The sequence below is a fragment of the Mobula hypostoma genome, chromosome 12, assembly GCF_963921235.1.
Source record: "Mobula hypostoma chromosome 12, sMobHyp1.1, whole genome shotgun sequence".
NCBI lineage: Eukaryota > Metazoa > Chordata > Chondrichthyes > Myliobatiformes > Myliobatidae > Mobula > Mobula hypostoma.
The window spans coordinates 51,288,984-51,309,560 of NC_086108.1; the positions used below are offsets into that span (position 1 = coordinate 51,288,984).

The 20,577-nt window shown below is 42.3% G+C and overlaps 1 protein-coding gene across 1 annotated transcript in view; it reads left to right on the forward strand.

Moving 5' to 3' along the window:
• Positions 1 to 6,033: 6,033 nt before the first annotated feature.
• The window catches only part of ntmt2 (N-terminal Xaa-Pro-Lys N-methyltransferase), a 35,165-nt gene continuing 20,621 nt past the window's right edge, over positions 6,034 to 20,577 (forward strand). Inside the window, exon 1 of the mRNA XM_063064936.1 lies at positions 6,034 to 6,211. Coding sequence (XP_062921006.1) covers positions 6,199 to 6,211 — 13 coding nt within the window. The 5' untranslated portion in view covers positions 6,034 to 6,198. The remainder of the gene's footprint in view (positions 6,212 to 20,577) is intronic.

The window sequence follows — 20,577 nt, forward strand, 5'->3', positions numbered from 1 at the left end:
CCTCAAAAAAGGCAGCATCCATTATTAAGAACCCACATCACCCAGGATACACCCCCTTCCCATTGCAACCATCAAGGAGAAGGTAGAGGATCCTGAAGCATTTCAGGAACAGCTTCTTCTCCTCTGCTATCAGGTTTCTGAGTGGACCATGAACCCTAGTTCACGACCTCACTATTTTTAAAATCTTCTAAAATGTTTTTTTGCACTAATTTAATTTAATTTTTAAGTATATATTTCTTGTTGCAATTTACCGATTTTTATTGCAATGTACTGCTGCCACAAAATAACAAATTTCACAATGTATGCCAATGATTTTAAACTTGATTTTGTTTTGATTCTGATTCGATTCAAACTCCTGAACCCATCTTGTGAAAAATTGCCAGCTATGCCCTGCCTTCAAAAATCATAGCAAATCCATTCTGGCTACTTAACATCATATCCATCCACTGAAAGATGCAAGTTAAGATGTAATACTAAGAAGTGCTTACCAACAATCTGCATATTTAGCTTCAATAATCCTAGTAACTCCAGATCTTAGTTTGGTTCAAAATGGGACTAAAGATCTAGATTCTGGAGATCAGCGGAGAAAAAAATGTCCCATTTTGTCAAAGCATCAGTTGACTGAATACAGAGAGGGAATATAGTAAAATTAGATTCAATGTTGTCCCACACTTGGAGGGTGTTAAATTGTGAGGTGATTAACAATAGATTTCTAAAGGATTTAGAAAGGCCAATGGAAAGGAGAGATATATCTGAATAAAATTTGAGTCAAAAATCCAAGTGATTTATGTTGGTAAGAAAAATGTGGAAAGGCACTATAACTCAGTTATAAAAGGAGTGCATAAACAGAGATCTGCATTTAAAAAACATTGAAAATGGAGGGAAATTTTGAAAAAGCCACTTCGAAACACATACATGATCATGACTTTTATAAATAGAAACAGAGCCTACAGAAGCAAACAGGTAACACTGACTCTGTGAAATTCTGGTTTTGTATGATATTGCGATATTCTGATCACACACCATTGGAAAAATGTGCAGAGTCTGGAGAAGATGCAGAACAGATTTAGTGAAATGATCGAGAAGAGAAAATTAATTGACATGAATTAAGTCAAGAATCTGCAATTGTTCTCCTTGGAGTAGAAAGTTGTTTCTTGTCATATGTACAAGTACATGTATGTACAGGTGCAGTGAAAAATTTAATTGTAGCAACATCACAGACAGATAGCATCAGATTGTCATGGTCCGGTCTGTTGACTCCTCATTTCAGTTCATTTCCTTTTCCCGTGTTCCACTGGGCTCCTTGTTTAGGGCACCTGATCCTCATTCAAACTGGCAGCATAAAAACTCCAGCTTACATCTACTCTCTGCTGGTTCGTCACCGCAGCCAGGGTGGCTATGCTTATCCTGGAGCTGCCGAGAATCGTGGACTCTAAGTTGCTTTGGTGCCTGTGGCTGCTTAGAGAATTCAGTCGTTTTCATGTCCAGCTGAGTTGCTGGACGTTTTGCCACTACTCTGAGTCAAGATGTGAATTCTGTCGTTTTCACGTTCGGCTGAGATTTGCTGGCCAGTTGCCACCACTCCGAGCCAAGATACAAATGGACTGTCATCGTTTGGTTTTTGTCGTCTCGTCTCCAGCCAAGTAGGTCCAGCCGTTTGCTGCTACTCCGAGTTGGGAATCTGTCTCTTTGTGTCCAGCTAAGTGATTGCCGGCTGTTTGCCACTTCATGAGCTTCTCCATGTCAAGATTCGTATTGTCAGTCGTTGGTTGGGTTAGTTGTTTCATTTCCAGCTGATAGGTCTGGCCGTTTGCCACTACTCCGAGTTGGGAATCTGTCTCTTCGTGTCCAGCTGAGTGAATGCCGGCCATTTGCAGCTTCATGAGCTACTCTGTGTCAGGGTATGGATTGTCTGTTGTTGTTTGGATTGGTCGCCTCGTTTCCAGCTGAGTAGGTCTGGCCGTTTGCCACTACTCCGAGTTGGGTATTCTGTCTCTCCATGTCCGAGTCCAAGTTCAAGTCCAGGCTCTGTGTCCAAGTCTGAGTCCAAGACCAGGCACCGGGTCCAAGTCCAAGTCCGAGTCCAAGTCCAAGTCCGAGTCCAAGTCCAGGCTCGGTGTCCAAGTTCTAGTCCAAGTCCAGGCTCTGTGTCCAAGTCCTAGTCCAAGTTCAGGCTCCGGGTCCAAGTCCGAGTCCAAGTCCAGGCTCTGTGTCCAAGTCCTAGTCCAAGTCCAGGCTCTGTGTCCAAGTCCAGGCTCCATGTCTGAATCCAAGTCCAAGTCCAGGCTCCGTGTCCGAGCTCCTCATGTTTGTTGTCCCGCATCCTCGTCTGTGTAAGCATTCTATCCTCGCTCCCCGGTTTTCCTGGCAACTATTAATAAACACACTTCTGTTATTGCTACGTACGTGTCTGTGTCCTGCTCTTGGGTCTGCTCCCAAACGCTGCCCATGTAACACAGATACATAACATTCACAAGAAAAATATAAATTATGCAAAATTGATGGGCTATTGCAACACTGCTAAAGCTATATGACTTCATGTTAAGGTACCTTTAAATGAATGTACAGGAAATAATTTATGTGGCGCAACCCATATAACACATTGCCAAAGGCCCAGGTTCAATCATGACCTTGGGTGTTGTCTTACTGAGTGGGTTTCCTCCAAATTCTTCCTCCACAACACAAAGACATGTGAGTTGGCAGAGTATTTGGCCATTGTGAATTGTCCATAGCATGTAGGAGTATGGTAGAATCCAGGGGGAGGTGATGGGAATGTGGGAAAAAAATACAATTAATATACATTTTATGTAAATGGATCAAGGTTTTGGTGGGCTGAAAGGCCAGCTTCAATGCTGCATTTCTCTATGGCTCTGTAATGCATAAAGTTATAATAGCTCACCATGACAAACAGGTTCTAAATAGGTTCTGTTGGAGGAAGAATCAAAAACAAAACTGCACCAATTTAAGTCAGTGGAAGTATTTAAAATTTTGCTTTATTTGGGAACTAGATGGACTATGGAGGGAGGAATAAATAGCGGCCTGTGGAATAAAATCTGGCAATGCATCATCAGCTTGATGGGAAATACTCTTCTTCCATGCAAGGAGGAGTTTCTTTAGCCCGAGGGTGGTAAATCAGTAGAATTCTTTGCCACAGATGGCTGTGGAGACCAAGTCATTGGGTACATTTAAAGCAGAGGTTGATTGGACCTTGATTAAGTAAGGAAGTCAAAGGTTATGGAAAGAAGGAAGGAAAGTGGAGTTGAGAAGAAAAAATAAATCGTCCATGATTGAACGGCCTAATTCTGCTACTAGGTCTTGTGATCTTATGCTAAGCAATCTAGGGCTATTATGAAAGGAAAACAATTCCACAACTGAAATTACACTGATCACGTAGTGTGGTTGTTGAAGGTTAGTCCTGAGGTATCACCACACTAGTTCCTTAGGTAATGTCCAACAATCTAGAGCAACTTCTCCCATGTGAGGGGGAGGGGGGAACGTTGACTCAGACCATGAGAGGCCTGCATCAGGCATTTTCATGCCTTACAAGGGCAAGTGTTGGGCACGTGGCCAAGTGGTTATGGCATTCGTCTAGTTATCTCAAGGTCGCTAGTTTGGGCCTCAGCTGTGGCAGCGTGTTTGTGCCCTTGAGTAAGGCACTTAATCACAAATGGCTCTCATCTGTGCGAGGAGTGGCACCCCACATAGACTTCCAATCTGCACCTTGTAAGGCAAGGCTTCTCCCATGACTTTCCTATTACCATGGCAGAAACATTTGCTGATGATTGCACAGTGTTCCATTCCATTTGAAACTCTCAAAAATATAACAATTATTGCCTGAATGCAGCAATACTTAGATAGCAACCAGAAATAGAATGATATAGCATGTAACAGCTTGCCACACAAATGCCAGACTATAATTATATCCAAGGCAGAATCTACACATTTCCCCCTGATGTTTTACAGCATTACCGTTACTGTATGGGACATCACCTTAAGGTCGCCTTTGACTTGAAACTTGACTGGGCCCACTACAGACAGAGTGGGCTGACTAGTAGAAGAAATGACTCATTTCCTAGATATATTCTGAAATGTTAGCTGTTTCTTGTTCCACAAATGCTGCCTGATCTACTGAGTTTTTCCAGCATTTTCTATTTTTATTTCGGATTCCCAGCACCTCCACTTTCTGTTTGAAGCTCATCTCCATACAGACAGAGCATACCAGTTGACTGGCTCCAACTTTATCATCCGAGGCATTCTCACCCTTCACTACCTGGCTGCATTGTGTACCATTTACAAAATAGCATGTACTAAATCACCAAAGTGTCTTCACCAATACCTCCCAAACCTACAACCTCAACCATCCAGAAAGGACAAAGGTGGCAGATCAATAGGAAAACTAGCACATACATGAAAATATATTGTTGGTCTTTCACATTAAACAAATCTAGTTGTTGGAAGCCCAATGCAGCCTTCACCATGACAGTGGTTCAAGTAGGCAGCACCCCATCATTTTCTCAAGGTCAATAAAAGGATAGACAGCAAGTGCTGCCAAATTCATTGTTGTCCAAAGTGTTCCACCACCATCATATTGCTCCTAATTTGCTGTTAATTTTAATAGAATGATTGGTGGGCTCATAGTTTCATTAAAATACATAAGAAGTATATTCATTCTACAGATGGTAGTGATTTGGAATAATCTATCAGATGGAATAATTGAAAGGGAAGCATTGGGGTAGTGCGAAATATAATTGGTTACTATGAAGGAGGTATTGGTGTTCTCAAAGATGAAAATTTCTTAGGCTGTAGATCCTTTTGTTTCTTACTTCTCAAGTTATCCTTCTTCTAAATGCTATCTTTACAACAATACAGGCAACCTACAAACTTTGTATATAAGCTGCTTTCTTTAAAGCATTTGTGTACTTTCAACCCTACTAGAATACTATTAGTCAATGGCACGTGCTTTGTCCTCTATTTCCCAAACCTTCCTCTCACCAGCTTTCCTATTCTCTTCTCTTTGCAAATTTATAATGCAATCATTTCTTGCAAACTACCATTCACCCCGATTCTTTAAGACTTCATGTGTTTTTAAAGCTTTTCTGTTTTCTTCACCTAAACAAGCTTCCAGGTTCTGTACCCAAGTGAATCTCAGTTTTACATGAATTCCTTTACGCAGCATGACACTGGCATTCCATAAACAATGATTTTGCTTAATGTTAATAGAAAGCTTGTTGTACAATTCATAATATTTTCCTTTCTGGCCTCTGATTTCCCTTCCTTACATGATCTTGCATTTCTTGATTATGAACCGTACGTTTTCTTTTCCTCTTTCGTTATGTTAAACTTACAGTTATTCCTCTTCACGATCACTTCTTCCAATCCTAGGACTTTAAGTATTTGTCTTCAGCTTTCAGGTCCTGTTGCAATCTGCACGAACTTGATATCAACGCTAACCTCTTCGCAAGCATTTGCACATATCGTGGTGGCTCGCTTACTGAGCCAGTGCCACTTTATATGCACAATTGCTCAACGATAATCGAAAAAAAGATGCAAAATCAACCAACAGCCCTTACATTGACTGACAAACTACAGATGCACGATTTTAAGGTGTTTAAAGCGACAACGAGCTATCATTGCAACATTGAGTGTCACTTTCACACAGTAAAATCCTCTTATAAAACATTATTTTAACGCCAGTATTGAGTCCCTCTCGAGCGTGTCTGCATTAGGTCAGCGTCCAAGCGAAAGGATCCGGTTGGTGAGAAGGGTTATAATTCATGTTGAGCGACGCGTTTTCAGCACCTGCCTGGGGAACAGGGCCTGATCAGTTTCAACAGTACGCCAACTGGTTGAAGCGGGGGCTGAGAACATTCGCACCGAGCTGTCTAAACAACATTGTGGCAGAAGCCACAGTTACTCTGACGGACGAGAGAGCGTCAGTGACCTTCCAGACTTTCAAGAAAATGGGGGAAGAGCTGAAATGGAAAAAAGCCCACGACGCGTTTAAAGTGCGCTGGGACAGAACCGACGACTGTTTGTGCCGCAACAGCATGTCCTTCTTCCTGCACAAAACCATCAGAAGTGACTTTTTTTCCAGCTACCTTTTTCTCTTGGAGGGGCTGCCTCTGGGTGAGTTTGACTGACGCTGCGGTCTGGTCGCCTACAGAGATTCGGCACCGCGGCGAGAATGAAAATATCCGAATGCCTTCCACAGGTGAATTTGAATATGAAAAGAATCTTATATTAAATTGTGTCCAATTGTATTTCGTATTACTAGATAGCGATTTATCATTACAGGTTTGGTTGAAAACCTCATGGGAAGGTTTGCTAGTACTGCACGAGGTGGGGGTGGTTTTAGACTAGAGTTGCGGGGTGGGGAGAGTGCAAGAGCAGATTGTGGAGTGATTGTGGGGAAAGATGTTGTTAAACCTACACACAAAGTCAGGAACGAAAGGCTGATCATAGTGGGACTAACGAGTTTAGAGCATGGATCAACACGTGGAATTATGATATGGTAGCCATTAGTGAGACTTGGCGGCTAGAGGGGCAGGAAGCTCAATGTTCCGGGGTTCCGCTGTTTAAGACGTGACAGAGCAGGAGGGATTAAAGGAGAAGGGGTGGTGTTACTAGTCGGGGAAAATGTCACGTCAGTGCTCAGTCAGCACAGACTGATGAGATCCTCTATTGAGGGTTATATAGGGAGAACTCAGGACTAAGAAAGGGACGACCACGTTAACGGGATTATATTATAAACCACGGGAGTTAGACAAGCAAATTTGTAGAGAGATGGAAGCTTCGTACTGTAAGAGGGCTGGATGGGATAGAGTTTGTCATATGTGTTCAGGAATGTTTCCTTGATCAGTACGTAGAAGTCCCAACTAGAGAGGGTGTGATACGAGATCTCCCGTTAGGGAAGGGGACAGGCAGGTGACAATGGTTTGTATAGGGGAACACTTTGCCTCTAGCGATCATGATGCCATTAGTTTCAAGATAATTATGGAGTTAGATAGGTCTGGTCCTCCAGGCGAGATTCTAAATTGGGGGAAGTCCAATTTTGATAGCATAAGAAAGAATCTAATGAGTGTAGATTGGGACAGGTTGTTTTCTGGACAAGTTGTACTTGGTAAGTGAGAGGTTTTCAAAAGTGAAATTTTGGGAGTACAGAGTTGGTATGTTCCTGTCGGAATAAAAGGCAAGGATAACAGGTTTAGGGAACCTTGGTTTTCCGGAGATATTGAGGCCCTGGTTAAGAAAAAGAAGGAAGTGCATAGCAGGTCTGGGCAAGTAGGAACAAATGAGGAATTTGAGGGTTATAAGAAACACAACAAAACACTTAAGGATGAAATCAGGAGGGCTAAAAGAAGGCATGGTGTTGCTCTAGCAGACAAGATGAAGCAGAGTCCTAAGGGCTTATAATAACAACAATAATAATAATTAAAATTAATAATAATAAGTACTTTATCGATACCAAGTGGGAAACACTTTTATTAGAGCAGCAACATTTAAAAACACACTTAGCAGTGTGCAGACTTAACTAAAATTAAATACAGAATAATAATGTGCAAAATAAAGCAGAGACTATTGTACTATAATGCATGTTCTCCTGTGGCACAGAGATGAACTGTTGTATATACTTATGGCAGTTGGTAGGAAAGATTTTCTGTAATAATCCTTGTGACAGCGGAGCTGAATGACTCTGCTCAGAAGGGTGCTCTGCTGCTTATTCAGGAGGTCATGGAGAAGATGAGCCGGATTGTCCATAATGGATAACAGTTTTCTTTGTGACGTCCTCTCCACCACTAACTCATATAGCAAGAGTAAAATGATAGTCAGGGACAAAATCAGGTGTGGTCACCTACGCATGGAGCTGAAAGATTTGGGGGAGACGTTAAATGGATTTTTTCCATTGGTATTTATTTGGGAGACTGACTCAGAGTCTATGGAAGAGAGGCAAAGCAGCAGTGAGATCACGGACCATATACAGATGACAGAGGAGGAGATGCTTGCACCGATTAGGGTGGGAAAACCCCAGGGCCTGACAGGCTGTAACCTTGGCCCTGTGGGAGGCTAGAACAGAAATGGCAGGGGCCCCAGAAGAGAGATTTAAAATGTCCTTAGCCACAGGTGGATTGGAGAATAGCTAATGTTGTTCCATCGGTTAAGAAAGATTCCAAAAATAAGCCAGAAAATCATAGGCTGTGAGCCTGACATCAGTAGTTGGTAAGTTATAGGAGAGTATTCTAAGGGACCAGATATTTGGATAGACAGAGATTGATTAGGGATAGTGGCTTTGTGTGTGGTAGGTTGTGTCCAACCAATCTTGTAATATGATGTAAACCAATCTTGCTGAACATCTACGCTCTGTCCGCCAGAGAAAGCAGGATCTCCCAGTGGCCACACATTTTAATTCCACATCCCATTCCCATTCTGACATGTCTATCCACGGCCTCCTCTACTGTAAAGATGAAGCCACACTCAGGTTGAAGGAACAACACCTTATATTCCGTCTGGGTAGCCTCCAACCTGATGGCATGAACATCGACTTCTCTAACTTCCGCTAGGCCCCACCTCCCCCTCGTACCCCATCTATTACTTATTTTTATGCACACATTCTTTCTCTCACTCTCCTTTTTCTCCCTCTGTCCCTCTGAATATACCTCTTGCCCATCCTCTGGGTCCCCCCACCTTGTCTTTCTTCCCGGACCTCCTGTCTCATGATCCTCTCATATCCCCGTTTGCCTATCACCTGTCCAGCTCTTGGCTCCATTCCTCCCCCTCCTGTCTTCTCCTATCATTTTGGATCTCCCCCTCCCCCTCCAACTTTCAAATCTCTTACTCACTCTTCCTTCAGTTAGTCCTGACGAAGGGTCTCGGCCTGAAACGTCGACTGCACCTCTTCCTACAGATGCTGCTTGGCCTGCTGCGTTCACCAGCAACTTTGATGTGTGAATCTTGTAATAGTTTTTTTTTGAGCAAGTTACCAGGAAACTTGATGAAGGCAAGTCAGCGGATGTTGTCTACATGGACTTTAGCAAGACCTTTGACAACATCTCACATAGGAGGTTGGTCAAGAAGGTTCAGTCGCTTGGCATTCAAGATGAGGTAGTAATTTGGATTAGATATTGGCTTCACAGGAGAAGCCAGAGAGTGGTGGTAGATGGTTGCCTTTCTGAATGGAGGCCTGTGACTAGTGGTGTGCCTCAGGGACTGGTGTTGGTTCCATTGTTGTTTGTCATCTATATCAACGATCTGGATGGTAATGTAGTAAACTGGGTCAGCAAATTTGAGGATGACAGTAAGGTTGGATATGTAATGGACAGGGAGGAAAACAATCAAAGCTTGCAGAGGTATCTGGACCAGCTGGGAAAAATGGGCTGGAAAATGGCAGATGGAACTTAATGCAGACAAGTCTGAGGTGTTGCACTTTGGGAGGACAAACCAGGGTAGGTCTAGCACAGTGAGTGGTAAGGTGCTGAGGAGTGTGGTAAAACAGAGGGATCTGAGCATACAGACCTTTAATTCCTTGAAAGTGGTATTCTGGGTAGATAGGGTTGTAAAGAAAGCTTTTGGCACATTGGACTTCATAAATAAAATTATTGAGTACAGGAGTTAGGATGGTATGTTGAAATTGTATAAAGTATTGATGAGGCCTAATTTGGAGAATTGTGTGCAATTTTGGTCACCTACCTATAAGAAAGATATCAATTAGACTGAAATAATGCAGAGAAAATTTACAAGGATGTTGCCTGGACTTGAGGACTTGAGTTATCGAGAAACGTTGAATAGATTAAAACTTTATTCCCTGGAGAATAAAAACATGCGGGGAGATTTGATAGGGGGATACAGTTATGAGGGGTTAAATGCAAGCAGGCTTTTTTCCACTGCGGTTGGGTGAGAGTAAGGCTGAAAGATGAAATGTTTAAGGGGAACATGAGGAAGAACTTCTTCAATCAGAGTGTGGAACGAGCTGCCAATGGAAGTGGTGGATGTGGGTTCGATTTGATATCTAGGAGAAATTTGCTGAGGTACATGGGTGGATACCAGTACTAATCAACAAGCTCCAAAACCTGGGCTTTTGTGCTTCCTGCAAATAGATCCTTGACTTCCTCACTGGGAGAACACAGACAGTGAGGATTGGAAATAACATCTCCTCCTCACTGACAGTCAGCCCTGGTACCCCTCAAGGATGCCTGCTTAGCCCACTGCTGTACCCTCTCTGCAACCATAATTGGGTGGCTAGGCACAGCTTAAATGACATCTTTAAATTTGCCGATGACAGAACTATTGTTTGCAGAGTTACAGACTGTGAAGAGGAAGCATACAGGAGTGAGATAGGTCAGCAAGCTGAATGGTGTAGTAACAACAACCTTGCATTCACAGTCAGTCAGACAAGGGAATTTATTGTGGACTTCAGGATGCGGAATTCAAGGGAACTCATCAAGGGCTCAGTAGTGGGGAAAGGGTTAACAGTTTAGAGTTCCTGGGTATCAACATCTTCATGCAATTATTATTACTGTGACCAACATTTTAATGCAATTATGAAGAGGGCAGGATGATGGCTATGTTTCATTAGGTGTCTGAGGAGACTTGGTATGTTACTAAGACACTCGCAAATTTCTACAGAGACGCACGGAGAACATTCTACCTGATTGCATCACTATCTGGTATGGAGGGGCAACTGCACAGGATTAGAAAAAGCTACAGAAAGTTGCCAACTCAGCCAGCTCCATCATGGGCACCAGCCTCCCCAGCATTGAGGATATCTTCAAAAGGTGATGTCTCCAAAATGTGGCATCCATCTTTAAGGACTCCTATCAACCAGGACATGCTCCCTCATTGTTGCTATCAAGAAGGAAGTGCAGGAGTCTGAAGACACACACTCTATGTTTTAGGAACAGCTTCTTCCCCTCCACCATCAGATTTCTGAATTGACAATACTTTACCTCACTATTTTTTGCTTTCTTTTTGCACACTTATTTAATTTAAAATTTTTAATATATACAGTAATCCTCATTGTAATAGATAGTTTTAGATTATGTACTGCAATATGCTGCTGCTCCAAAACACCACATTTCACAACATATGCCAAATATTAAATCTGATCCTGACTGTGATTCTGGGAGGAGTATGGTGGGCTCTGGTCCAGGCAGGTCGACAGCACTAGGCTAATTCATAGTTGGGCATGGATCAGATGGCTGAAGGGCCTGTTTCTGTGCTGTAGTAGTCTATGACTCTATGATTTAGCAATATAGCATATGGTGGATTATGAATTACATCCATCTCTAATCCCAAACAAACAAAGGTTGTAAGATTACCTGGTAATCATGAACTGCATATTTGATAACCAAGTGGGGACCAAAGGTGCACTCAGCTCTCCCCTGTGGCTCCCCGTAGCTGTTTGCATGCGACAGTGGCCACACCCCGGGCAACGGCTTTGACAAGCCGGCTAAACCAGGTGAGGGTAGCCGACGGGTCTTAAACCCTCGGTGAGATAGGGAGTTGTCTATCCCAGCATGTGAAGACAGACTCCGGCAGATTGAGCGGACAAGACCAATGGAGGGTCCAACGGTCAAGAAGGCGGTCTCTGCAACCTTCGTGGAACATGTAGAGCACGACAAGACACAGAAGATGTCCTGGTCATCCACTGCACCTAGTCCCATCTCCAGCCGTCTCGACTCTGTCTTGCCACTGGATCCAGATGGGAATTGGGAAGAGAGAGTGAGGCTGACGCTGCGCAACTCTCCCTCACTTAAATCCAAATCACGCGCTAGTCTCAACACCATCATAATGGTGTCGAGGTCCTCATCGACGTCAACGATGGACGAACAACTTGATAACCACATAACAACAGCTAATTGTTAATTCAATAAAATCTTGCTGAAGGGCCTTACAATTTGTCATAATATGGTTTGGTGGAGCAACATGTAGAGATGTAGAGAACTGACTGATCCTCAGTACAGGAAAGTTTACTGCTACTGGTAGAAAATATGGGATTGATTTAAATATTCAATAACAAGTCTCTTCTGTGAAAAAAAAGGAGATTAGGTGGTTAAGGGAATTATAGCAGCATACTAATTTTATTGCTTTTACTGTGAATGATCAGTATTTGGTGTGGTTTATGATGTCGGCTGCAAAAGAACAACCACAAAACAAAGCCCAGGGCAACATCATTTGAATTCTCTGATGTATTGTTCTTATGTTATTTGTGCAAAGATCAAGTATGGATCAGAGCTGGCATTACAGGTGTTCATAATCCATATCAATAATCTGATTGAGGGATGTGTCATCAAAAAGCTGGGTAGAATTATGGGTTGTGAGGAGGATTCAGAGAAGTTTCAAGAGGTAACAGACAATTCAAGTGGATGGGTGAGGACTGGGCTGATGGAACATAATGCAGAAAAGCATAAGATCGCCCACTTTGGTGGAGAAAATGAAAATATAATTTATTTTTTAAATAATGAGAATCTGAAGGGTGTAGGTATTCAGAGAGACCTGCATATCCTTGTTCTTGAATCACTGAAAGTTAACATGCAGGTTCAGCATGCAGCTGGAGGGAAAGCTGTGTATTTGTCACTTGAGTACATGTTGCAAGACATCTTCAATTATATGGAGCTCTTGTGAGACCACATGTGGAATTTGCATACAGCTTTAATCTTCCCATTTGATGAAGAATATACTTGTGTATAAAGGAACTAAGGCAAGTGTACATCTGATTAATTTGTGGAATGTCAGGTTTGTCCTATGAAAAGAATTTTGGCAGACAAGGCCTGTATTCAGTAGAATTCAAAGAAATGTGATGCAATCTCAATGAAAGATATAAAATTCTGTACAAACTTGACAAGTGGAGATGCAGAGATGACATTTCCTCTTTTGGTGGAGTCCAGACCCGGAAGTCAGAAGCTTAACAGATGGGATTGACAGTTCAGAGCTGGCACGAACTGAAATTCTTTTAAAGGTGGATAGTGAAACTTATAAAATGGAGACTTAGTCACTTGGAATATTCTTAATTTTTTGGATATTAAAGAAACAGGAATATAGTTATTGAATGACTGAGTAGGGGCAAGAGGTCAAATATTTTTCTTTTTCTATTCCGTATGTTCTTTGCTCTCTCAAGAGAGAGGATAAATACCTAACCACATCTGATTTACAACCCGTTTGGATATCAATCACACATACAAAATGCTGGAAGAACTCAACAGGCCAGGCAGCACTCATGTGTTCCCAAGTACGCCTGCCTTTTTGTCGGCTACGTGGAACAGTCTATGTTTGAAACCTATACTGGTGTCTGTCCCCCACTTTTCCTACACTACATCGATGTCTGCATTGGTGCTGCTTCCTGCTTGTCAACTTCATCAACTTTGCCTTCAACTTCCACCCTGCCCTCAAATTTACCTGGTCCATTTCCAACAGTTTCCTCCCCTTTCTCGATGTTTCAGTCTCTATCTATGAGACAGCTTATCTGCTGATGTCTGTTATAAACCCTCAGACTCTCACAGCTACCCGGACTATACCTCTTCCCACCCTGTTACTTCCCACCCTGAACAGTTTCCTGCTCCCTAAAATTGTCCGAAGTTAGACTGTACGTATGTCAGACATCCCACCCTGCAAAAAGTCATTTCAGGGAGGTATCACCACCATATCAGGGAGGTAGCAACCCCACCCCCCGCAACCCCATATCCCTCCCCACCCCGTCGACCTCCAAGGGTGTATGTAATACTTTGTTTAGTGATTTTGTCTAATCTGTAAACCAAGTTGGGTATATGCAGAAAATGTGACATTAAAATATGTACTTATATTATCATGTTTATTCTATTACAACTGTAAGCAAGTCTACAGGGAATTTGGCCTCATCACGTAGGACATCAATAGCGTAGTTCCTTAGCAGCTAGCCAGCTAGTTTAAATAACGTTAGCTATGCTAATGAACGAATGACACCTGTTAAACTCACCTCAACATGTCTTTTACATTTTATCCCACCATGGACAATAGAAAAGTCACTGTTTCAAACAGAGCAGCGAGCAACACTGTCATTATTTTTGAGGACAACTGTAAAGCCCGCCCACAGAAAACTGATAGGTCTACTTAGCAGGGGTCCCCAACATTTTTTGCACCGCAGACCAGTTTAATATTGACAACATTCTTGCGGACCGGCCGATCGGGGGGTGCGGGGTAGGTGTTAATCACAACCGGAATATAGGTGATCTGTCAATTATAAGTCAATACCATTTTAAGTAACGTTTGGATATTAAACACACAGTGCTTATTTCCTTGTACGAACATATAAAATCATTGCAACACACCAATATCGCTGTATCAGTGGGAGCCTTGGGCTTGTTTTCCTGCAACAAGATGGTCCCGTAGAGGGGTGATGGGAGACAGTGACACTCGAAGGGGGTTCCTGATGTCCAGTCTATTCTGAAATTTAGTTTTCGTTGCATTCATTGCAGAAAACTCCGCTTAGCAGCAATATGATGTTGGAAATGGAAGCAGCGTTTTCAGCGCTTTCATGGCTATCTCAGGATATTTAGCCTTGACTTTGATCCAGAATGCCGGCAGAGATGTTATGTCAAACATACTTCTCAGCCCACTGTCATTTGCAAGCTCGAGAAGTTGATCTCCTTCCCGCGCTGACATGGATAACGCGTGGGTAATGACCTCACATGCGTTCAAGCTCAACAGTGCGTGACAGGGAATGAGGAAAGGTGCCGCTGACTCATCTCATTTCATATCGCCAAATCATACAGTTCCCTCGCGGCCCAGTGGATGGGGACCACTCTTAGCACGAAGAGAGACCAATCAGGATGCTCGCTCTCCCTCTCCCTCTCTTTCTCAAAAAAATCTATTTCCGGGATATTGTATATAATTTCCGGGCATCAGGGAGCCACTGTCGATATGCGGGAGACTCCCGGAACTTCCGGGAGAGGTGGGATGTCTGGTATGTGAAGTACTGAATAGTGCGCGGTTCTGGTTATCAAATCTGAGGAGGGGCATTGGGCTTGAGAATACCTTTACTGGAATAATACTTGGATTCCAGGAATTAAATCAAGAGGGAAATCATGGAAACTTTGGTACTATTCCCTGAAATTGAGGTGACAGGGTGATCTGATTGAGGAAATGATGAGGGTGATGCATAGAGTTGGGAGTAATGTATTAGCATGGATAGAGGTTTGGTTAATTAATAGAAAGCAGAGAGTTGGGATACATGGGTGTTACTTTGGTTGGCAATCAGTGGTGAGTGGTGCCGTGGTGTTGGTGCTGGGCCCACAACCGTTCACGATACACATTAACAATCTGGAACAGGGACTAAGTGTAGTATATCTAAGTTTGCTGATGACACTAAATTGAGTGGAAAAGCAAATTGTCCAGAGGATATAGAGAGTCTGTAGAGAGATATAGATAAGATAAATGAGTGGGCAAGGGTCTGGCAGATGGAGTACAATGTTGGTAAATGCAAGGCCTCCACTTTGGAAGGGAAAACGAAAGATCAGATTATCATTTAAATGGTAAAAGTTTGCAGCATGCTGTTGTGCAGAGGGACTCGGGAGTGTGTGTACATAAATTGCAAAAGGTTAGTTTGCAGGTGCAGCAGGCTATCAAGAAAGCAAATAGAATGTTGGCCTTCATTGCTAGAGGGATTGAATTTAAGAGCAGGGAGGCTATGCTGCAACTGTATAGGGTACTGATCCGGAGTACTGCATGCAAGTCTGGTTTCCTTACTGGAGGAATTATATACTGGCTTTGGAGGCGGTGCAGAGGAGGTTCACCAGGATGATTCCAGAGATACGGGGTTTAGACTGTTACGTACCCTGTAACTGGGTTGCCAAACCAGCAGAAATGGATCACTCAGTTGGAGTCTGGATTACTAGATCTAAGAAAGTTTTATTAAAGAAACAAGCAACACAGTAATCGAAAGGATAATAAATGCAACAGCTCAGCAATGATAAACACACATGTGCACAGAATTTAGATAACAGGATCAATCAAGCTCTATCGTTGTCTAGGGGTAAATGACCAATTTCAAAGTGACACAAAGTCCAGTTCAATTTAGTTCAGTTCGCAGTAATTGTTGCTGTGGCGATGGACAATGTGGGGGGAAGGAGAGAGAGAACAAGAACGAATAATCATTCAGAACGGCTTCCACACACAGACCTGCGATATTGCTCACAAGCAGCTTTCGGGCGAGTCCTTTGTGATGTCACCTGAGGTCACCGACTGTGACCCCTCCTCCAGATGCGGTCGATCCTCTGCAGTGAACCTGGCACCCAAGCAAGGGTGGACACACACCGGGTTCCTGCTGATCGTACCTTTCCACCCTGTGCGTCTATGGCTTGGTTCCGCAACCAGCCTTCCAAAACGACTCCCGCCGACTTGCGGGGGGGGCACCGCTTCCAGGGTCTCGTTACCTCGTGGTGTCGTGTGTGTCCTGCCTTAGCGAACCTGTCCCTTTTTATCCCCCTGCTGGGGTATCGCCTGTCCATCACTTCAAACAGTTCAGAGTTCAAAGGGGGAGCCGCTCTAGACAGCTCTCTCTCCCGTCCCTTCATTACACATCTCCAAATGCTGCTCCATTGTCTTCCTTATCTCTCTCTCTCCCGAAGACAGGTGGCAGACCAACTGCTGATCACACAGGACAGCTAACATCTATGTGTCTTCTTGTCACAAGACTATGAGGAGAGATTGCGTCACCTGGGACTGTACTCGCCGGAATTCAGAAGGATAAGACGAGATCTTATAGAAACATATAAAATTGTGAAAGGGATAGATAAGATAGAAGAAGGAAAGTTGATTCCACTAGCAGATGAGACTAGAACTAGAGGACATAGCCTTGGGGGAGTAGATTTAGGACGGAGATGAGGGGAAAAACTGCTTTTCCCAGAGAGTAGTGATTCTGTGGAATTCTCTACCCAATGAAGCAGTGGAGGCTACCTCAGTAAATATATTTAAGACAAGGTTGGATAAATTTTTGCATAATAGGGGAATTAGGGGTTATGGGGGAAAGGCAGGTAGGTGGAGATGTCCATGGCCAGATCAGCCATGATCTTATTGAAAGATGGAGCAGGCTCAATGGGCCAGATGGCCTACTCCTGCTCCTATTTCTTATGTTCTTATGTGGTAGCTGGAGCTCTAGGGCAGAGCCTATGAAAACCAGGTCATATAGGAATGAAGCTGGGAAATACTTCTACAAATAGAACTTAGTGGAAATTTGAATCCCTAAGTTATAGTTAGCAGAAAATGATTGGTCACTTGTTAAATATTAAATCCAAAGTTGATTGGTTTTTATTTATCAAAAGTATTCAGGGAAGTGAGGTATTGAACAGAATTAGGTTACAGATCCGCTATGATCTTATTGGAATAGGCTCTAAGGTCGAAACATCTTATCCATGTTCCTATATTCCAAACTCTCCCAGAAGCTTTCTCACATAATACCACTAAACCTTCTTTTATTTTGTTTCTACGCTCACTCATTCATCTTTTCCAAGAGATCTATCTCATGCTTTCTCAGATTGCTTCTTGTGAAACCCCAAGTCACTCAACTTCTCCTTTTAGCCTTCATTCCAATTAGCGTTATAAATAGTCTAACTTCTCAGCCAGTCTATATTTTATTTATGGTTACCTGCTTCTAAACAAACCCAACTTTTAATTCATCTACATTTCCAAGGACTTTGTGTCCTTTCATCCCTCACTTTCTGTCTTGAACCACTCTGATCAGCATGGGCCAGTCTTCCTACAGCACTCTATTAGTGCAGATAATCTCTGTGAAACTGACCTGCAGTTCTTAGAAAGGTTTCTGGTAGCAGAAACAAAATAAACAGCAGGAGCGGGTGTCAGCTATTCGGCCCTTTTTGTCTGCTCAGTTTGCTCAGATCACAGTTATTTTTCTACTTCAGCAGTGCATTCCTATCGGAGCCTCATATCACTCTATGCCTTAATTTTTGTAATACCAGCCGTAAAGCCTCTCTTCCATTTTGATTTGAACTTATACAGCCAGAGAATCTCCGATAATGATTTATGTTCTAGTGGTCATTTTTGCTTCTCATCCAGATGTAGCTCATTGGTGACACTATCTGCAACACAGGCCCAGTGTTCATTTATGCTTTATACTTTATACTCTATACTTTATTGTCACCAGACAATTGATTCTAGAACGTACAATCATCATAGCGATATTTGATTCTGCGCTTCCCGCTCCCTGGATTACAAATTGATAGTAAATATTAAAAATTTAAATTATAAATCATAAATAGAAAATATAAAAATGGAAAGTAAGGTAGTGCAAAAAAGCTGAGATGCAGGTCTGGATATTTGGAAGGTACGGCCCAGATCCGTGTCAGGATCCGTTCAGCAGTCTTATCACAGTTGGAAAGAAGCTGTTCCCAAGTCTGGCCGTACGAGTCTTCAAGCTCCTGAGCCTTCTCCCGGAGGGAAGAGGGACGAAAAGTGTGTTGGCTGGGTGGGTCGTGTCCTTGATTATCCTGGCAACACTGCTCTGACAGTGTGCGATGTCATTCTCCATATTTATATATAGAGAATGTCTGTTTGTACCTTTTAACTACTTTGCTTATTTTCTCCAACTGTGCCTACTTTCTCATATTGTTTCTCTGATATCCAACATTGAAATATCATTTCCTCCAGCGAACGAATGGAAGGACAAAACATTGCCCCTACCATAAACTCGGTAACAACTACTTCATATTTAACAGTCCATAGCTCCATAGCTTCAGGGTCCAGTTTCGCCTCAAAATGATTCTCATCTGACTCTCCAGCCCTATATAGTGTCCAACATAGGAATAGCTTTCTTCTGTTGCCTTAAATTGTTCACATCTGCCTTTACTTCAGTCAATCTGCATTCGAGGTTTACATCAGCTTGATTGCGTCTTCTAAGTAAGAGGAGTTATAATATGGTACAGTGATGCAGCTTTTACTGGTCCAGAGACCAGGGTCCAACCTTGACCTTGAGTTCTTTCTGTGTAGAGGTTGCATTTTCTCACTGCAGTCATGTGGTTTTCCACCAGAACGATTCCCCATCATATCTTATGCAGGTAAATTAATTGGCCAATGAAAGTTACTCCCAGACACCTGTGGTAACATAGAACTATCAAACCATTAAACACCGTAATTGATTTTTCTGTATCTGTAATTCAGGAATCAAGGGCTTCTAAATTTTAATTCTCCTTGGTACCTTTGGCGACAAAAATGACACAGGGTATCTTGAATGCATCTAGAATGATAACTACATTTTTTGAGGGGGAGCATAGTTACATTCTGAATTCATAATGGGAGGAAAGCAAGACTGATTTAAACAGGTCCTGTTTCAGTTTTCACTCTATTCTATCCAATATTTGATGTCAGGTTCAGGGTGACAGTATCCTTACTCTGCATTCATACCCATGTGTCTAAATACAAAATTGTATGAATATTTATTATACCATCCATAATATTTAAGATGAAAACTGCAAAACAGGTTGAAGCGTGAAAAGAATGCTGATAGTATTGTGAATTTGGAAAAGGTATGAATAAGTTCATAAAATAAGCATTCAACTTTTCCCCACCAATGAGTAGAAGCTTTAGTTAGAGCCTTCAGCATTTTGGGCATCGAGGGAGAGAGGAAGAGGAGAGCCATCCGCAGTACCAACGATGTGGTAGGGAGGGCCTCAAGGTGGCTGTGGCTCAAGAGAGGGGAGCCATGGAGTCATAAGTAGCTAGCCATCTGGACACAAGCTGGGGTCTGATCTGCCCCGGCTGGGTCACCTGGAGGAAGTTGTATGATGTTGAGGGACCTGAAACACCCGATGATTCCAGGAACATCACTGAAGATGTGTCCAGAAGCATCAATAGATGTATGTACACAGCCAATTCTTTTGCATTTATTACAGCCAGTAATTTCCTGGATAACATCAAGTTCAATCTTGTAGCCATATCTAGAGAATTCATCTAGATTTGCTGGTATTACATCTGAACTATTCTTTCCACAAAATTAGTCATTGATTTGCTTCTAACTCTCATAGTATTGAAATAATTTAGCTGAGGGAGCAGTTCAATTTGAGACAAGGACTGAAGAATTTTACTTGGGCAGAGATCAGTTCAGTTTACAAAGATGTAAAAGAGTTATATGAATATATGAAATTTATAATGTGCTGTATAATATTGAATAATTCCCAAAATATATAAAAATCAAAACATTGCTGATGTTGTAAATCTGAAACAAAACAGAAAATGTGGAACGTTGTCTGCTTCTTATTCCACAAATGCTGCCTGACTTGTATTTCCAGCATTTTCTGCTCTTCATTGCAAAGAATATATATTCTTATATTGGCAATATATACAAATATATTTCTTGCTGAAATGACCCCAGTGTTTGGAGTTTTTATCTGTAATCCAATGTACTCACACTGTTCATCGCAGAGGGTCAGTCCTTGAGGATGGTGAAATGCTGTATAATAATAGCCAACTAAGGTGTTGATCTTTCTGTTCCATCAAAGCAATAAATGATTTCAACAGTTCTAAATGTCTCTGCCATCAAATGTTTAAAAACATTACTTGTAAAACAAATTATTTTAAAAAGTTAAAAATTTAAATTTA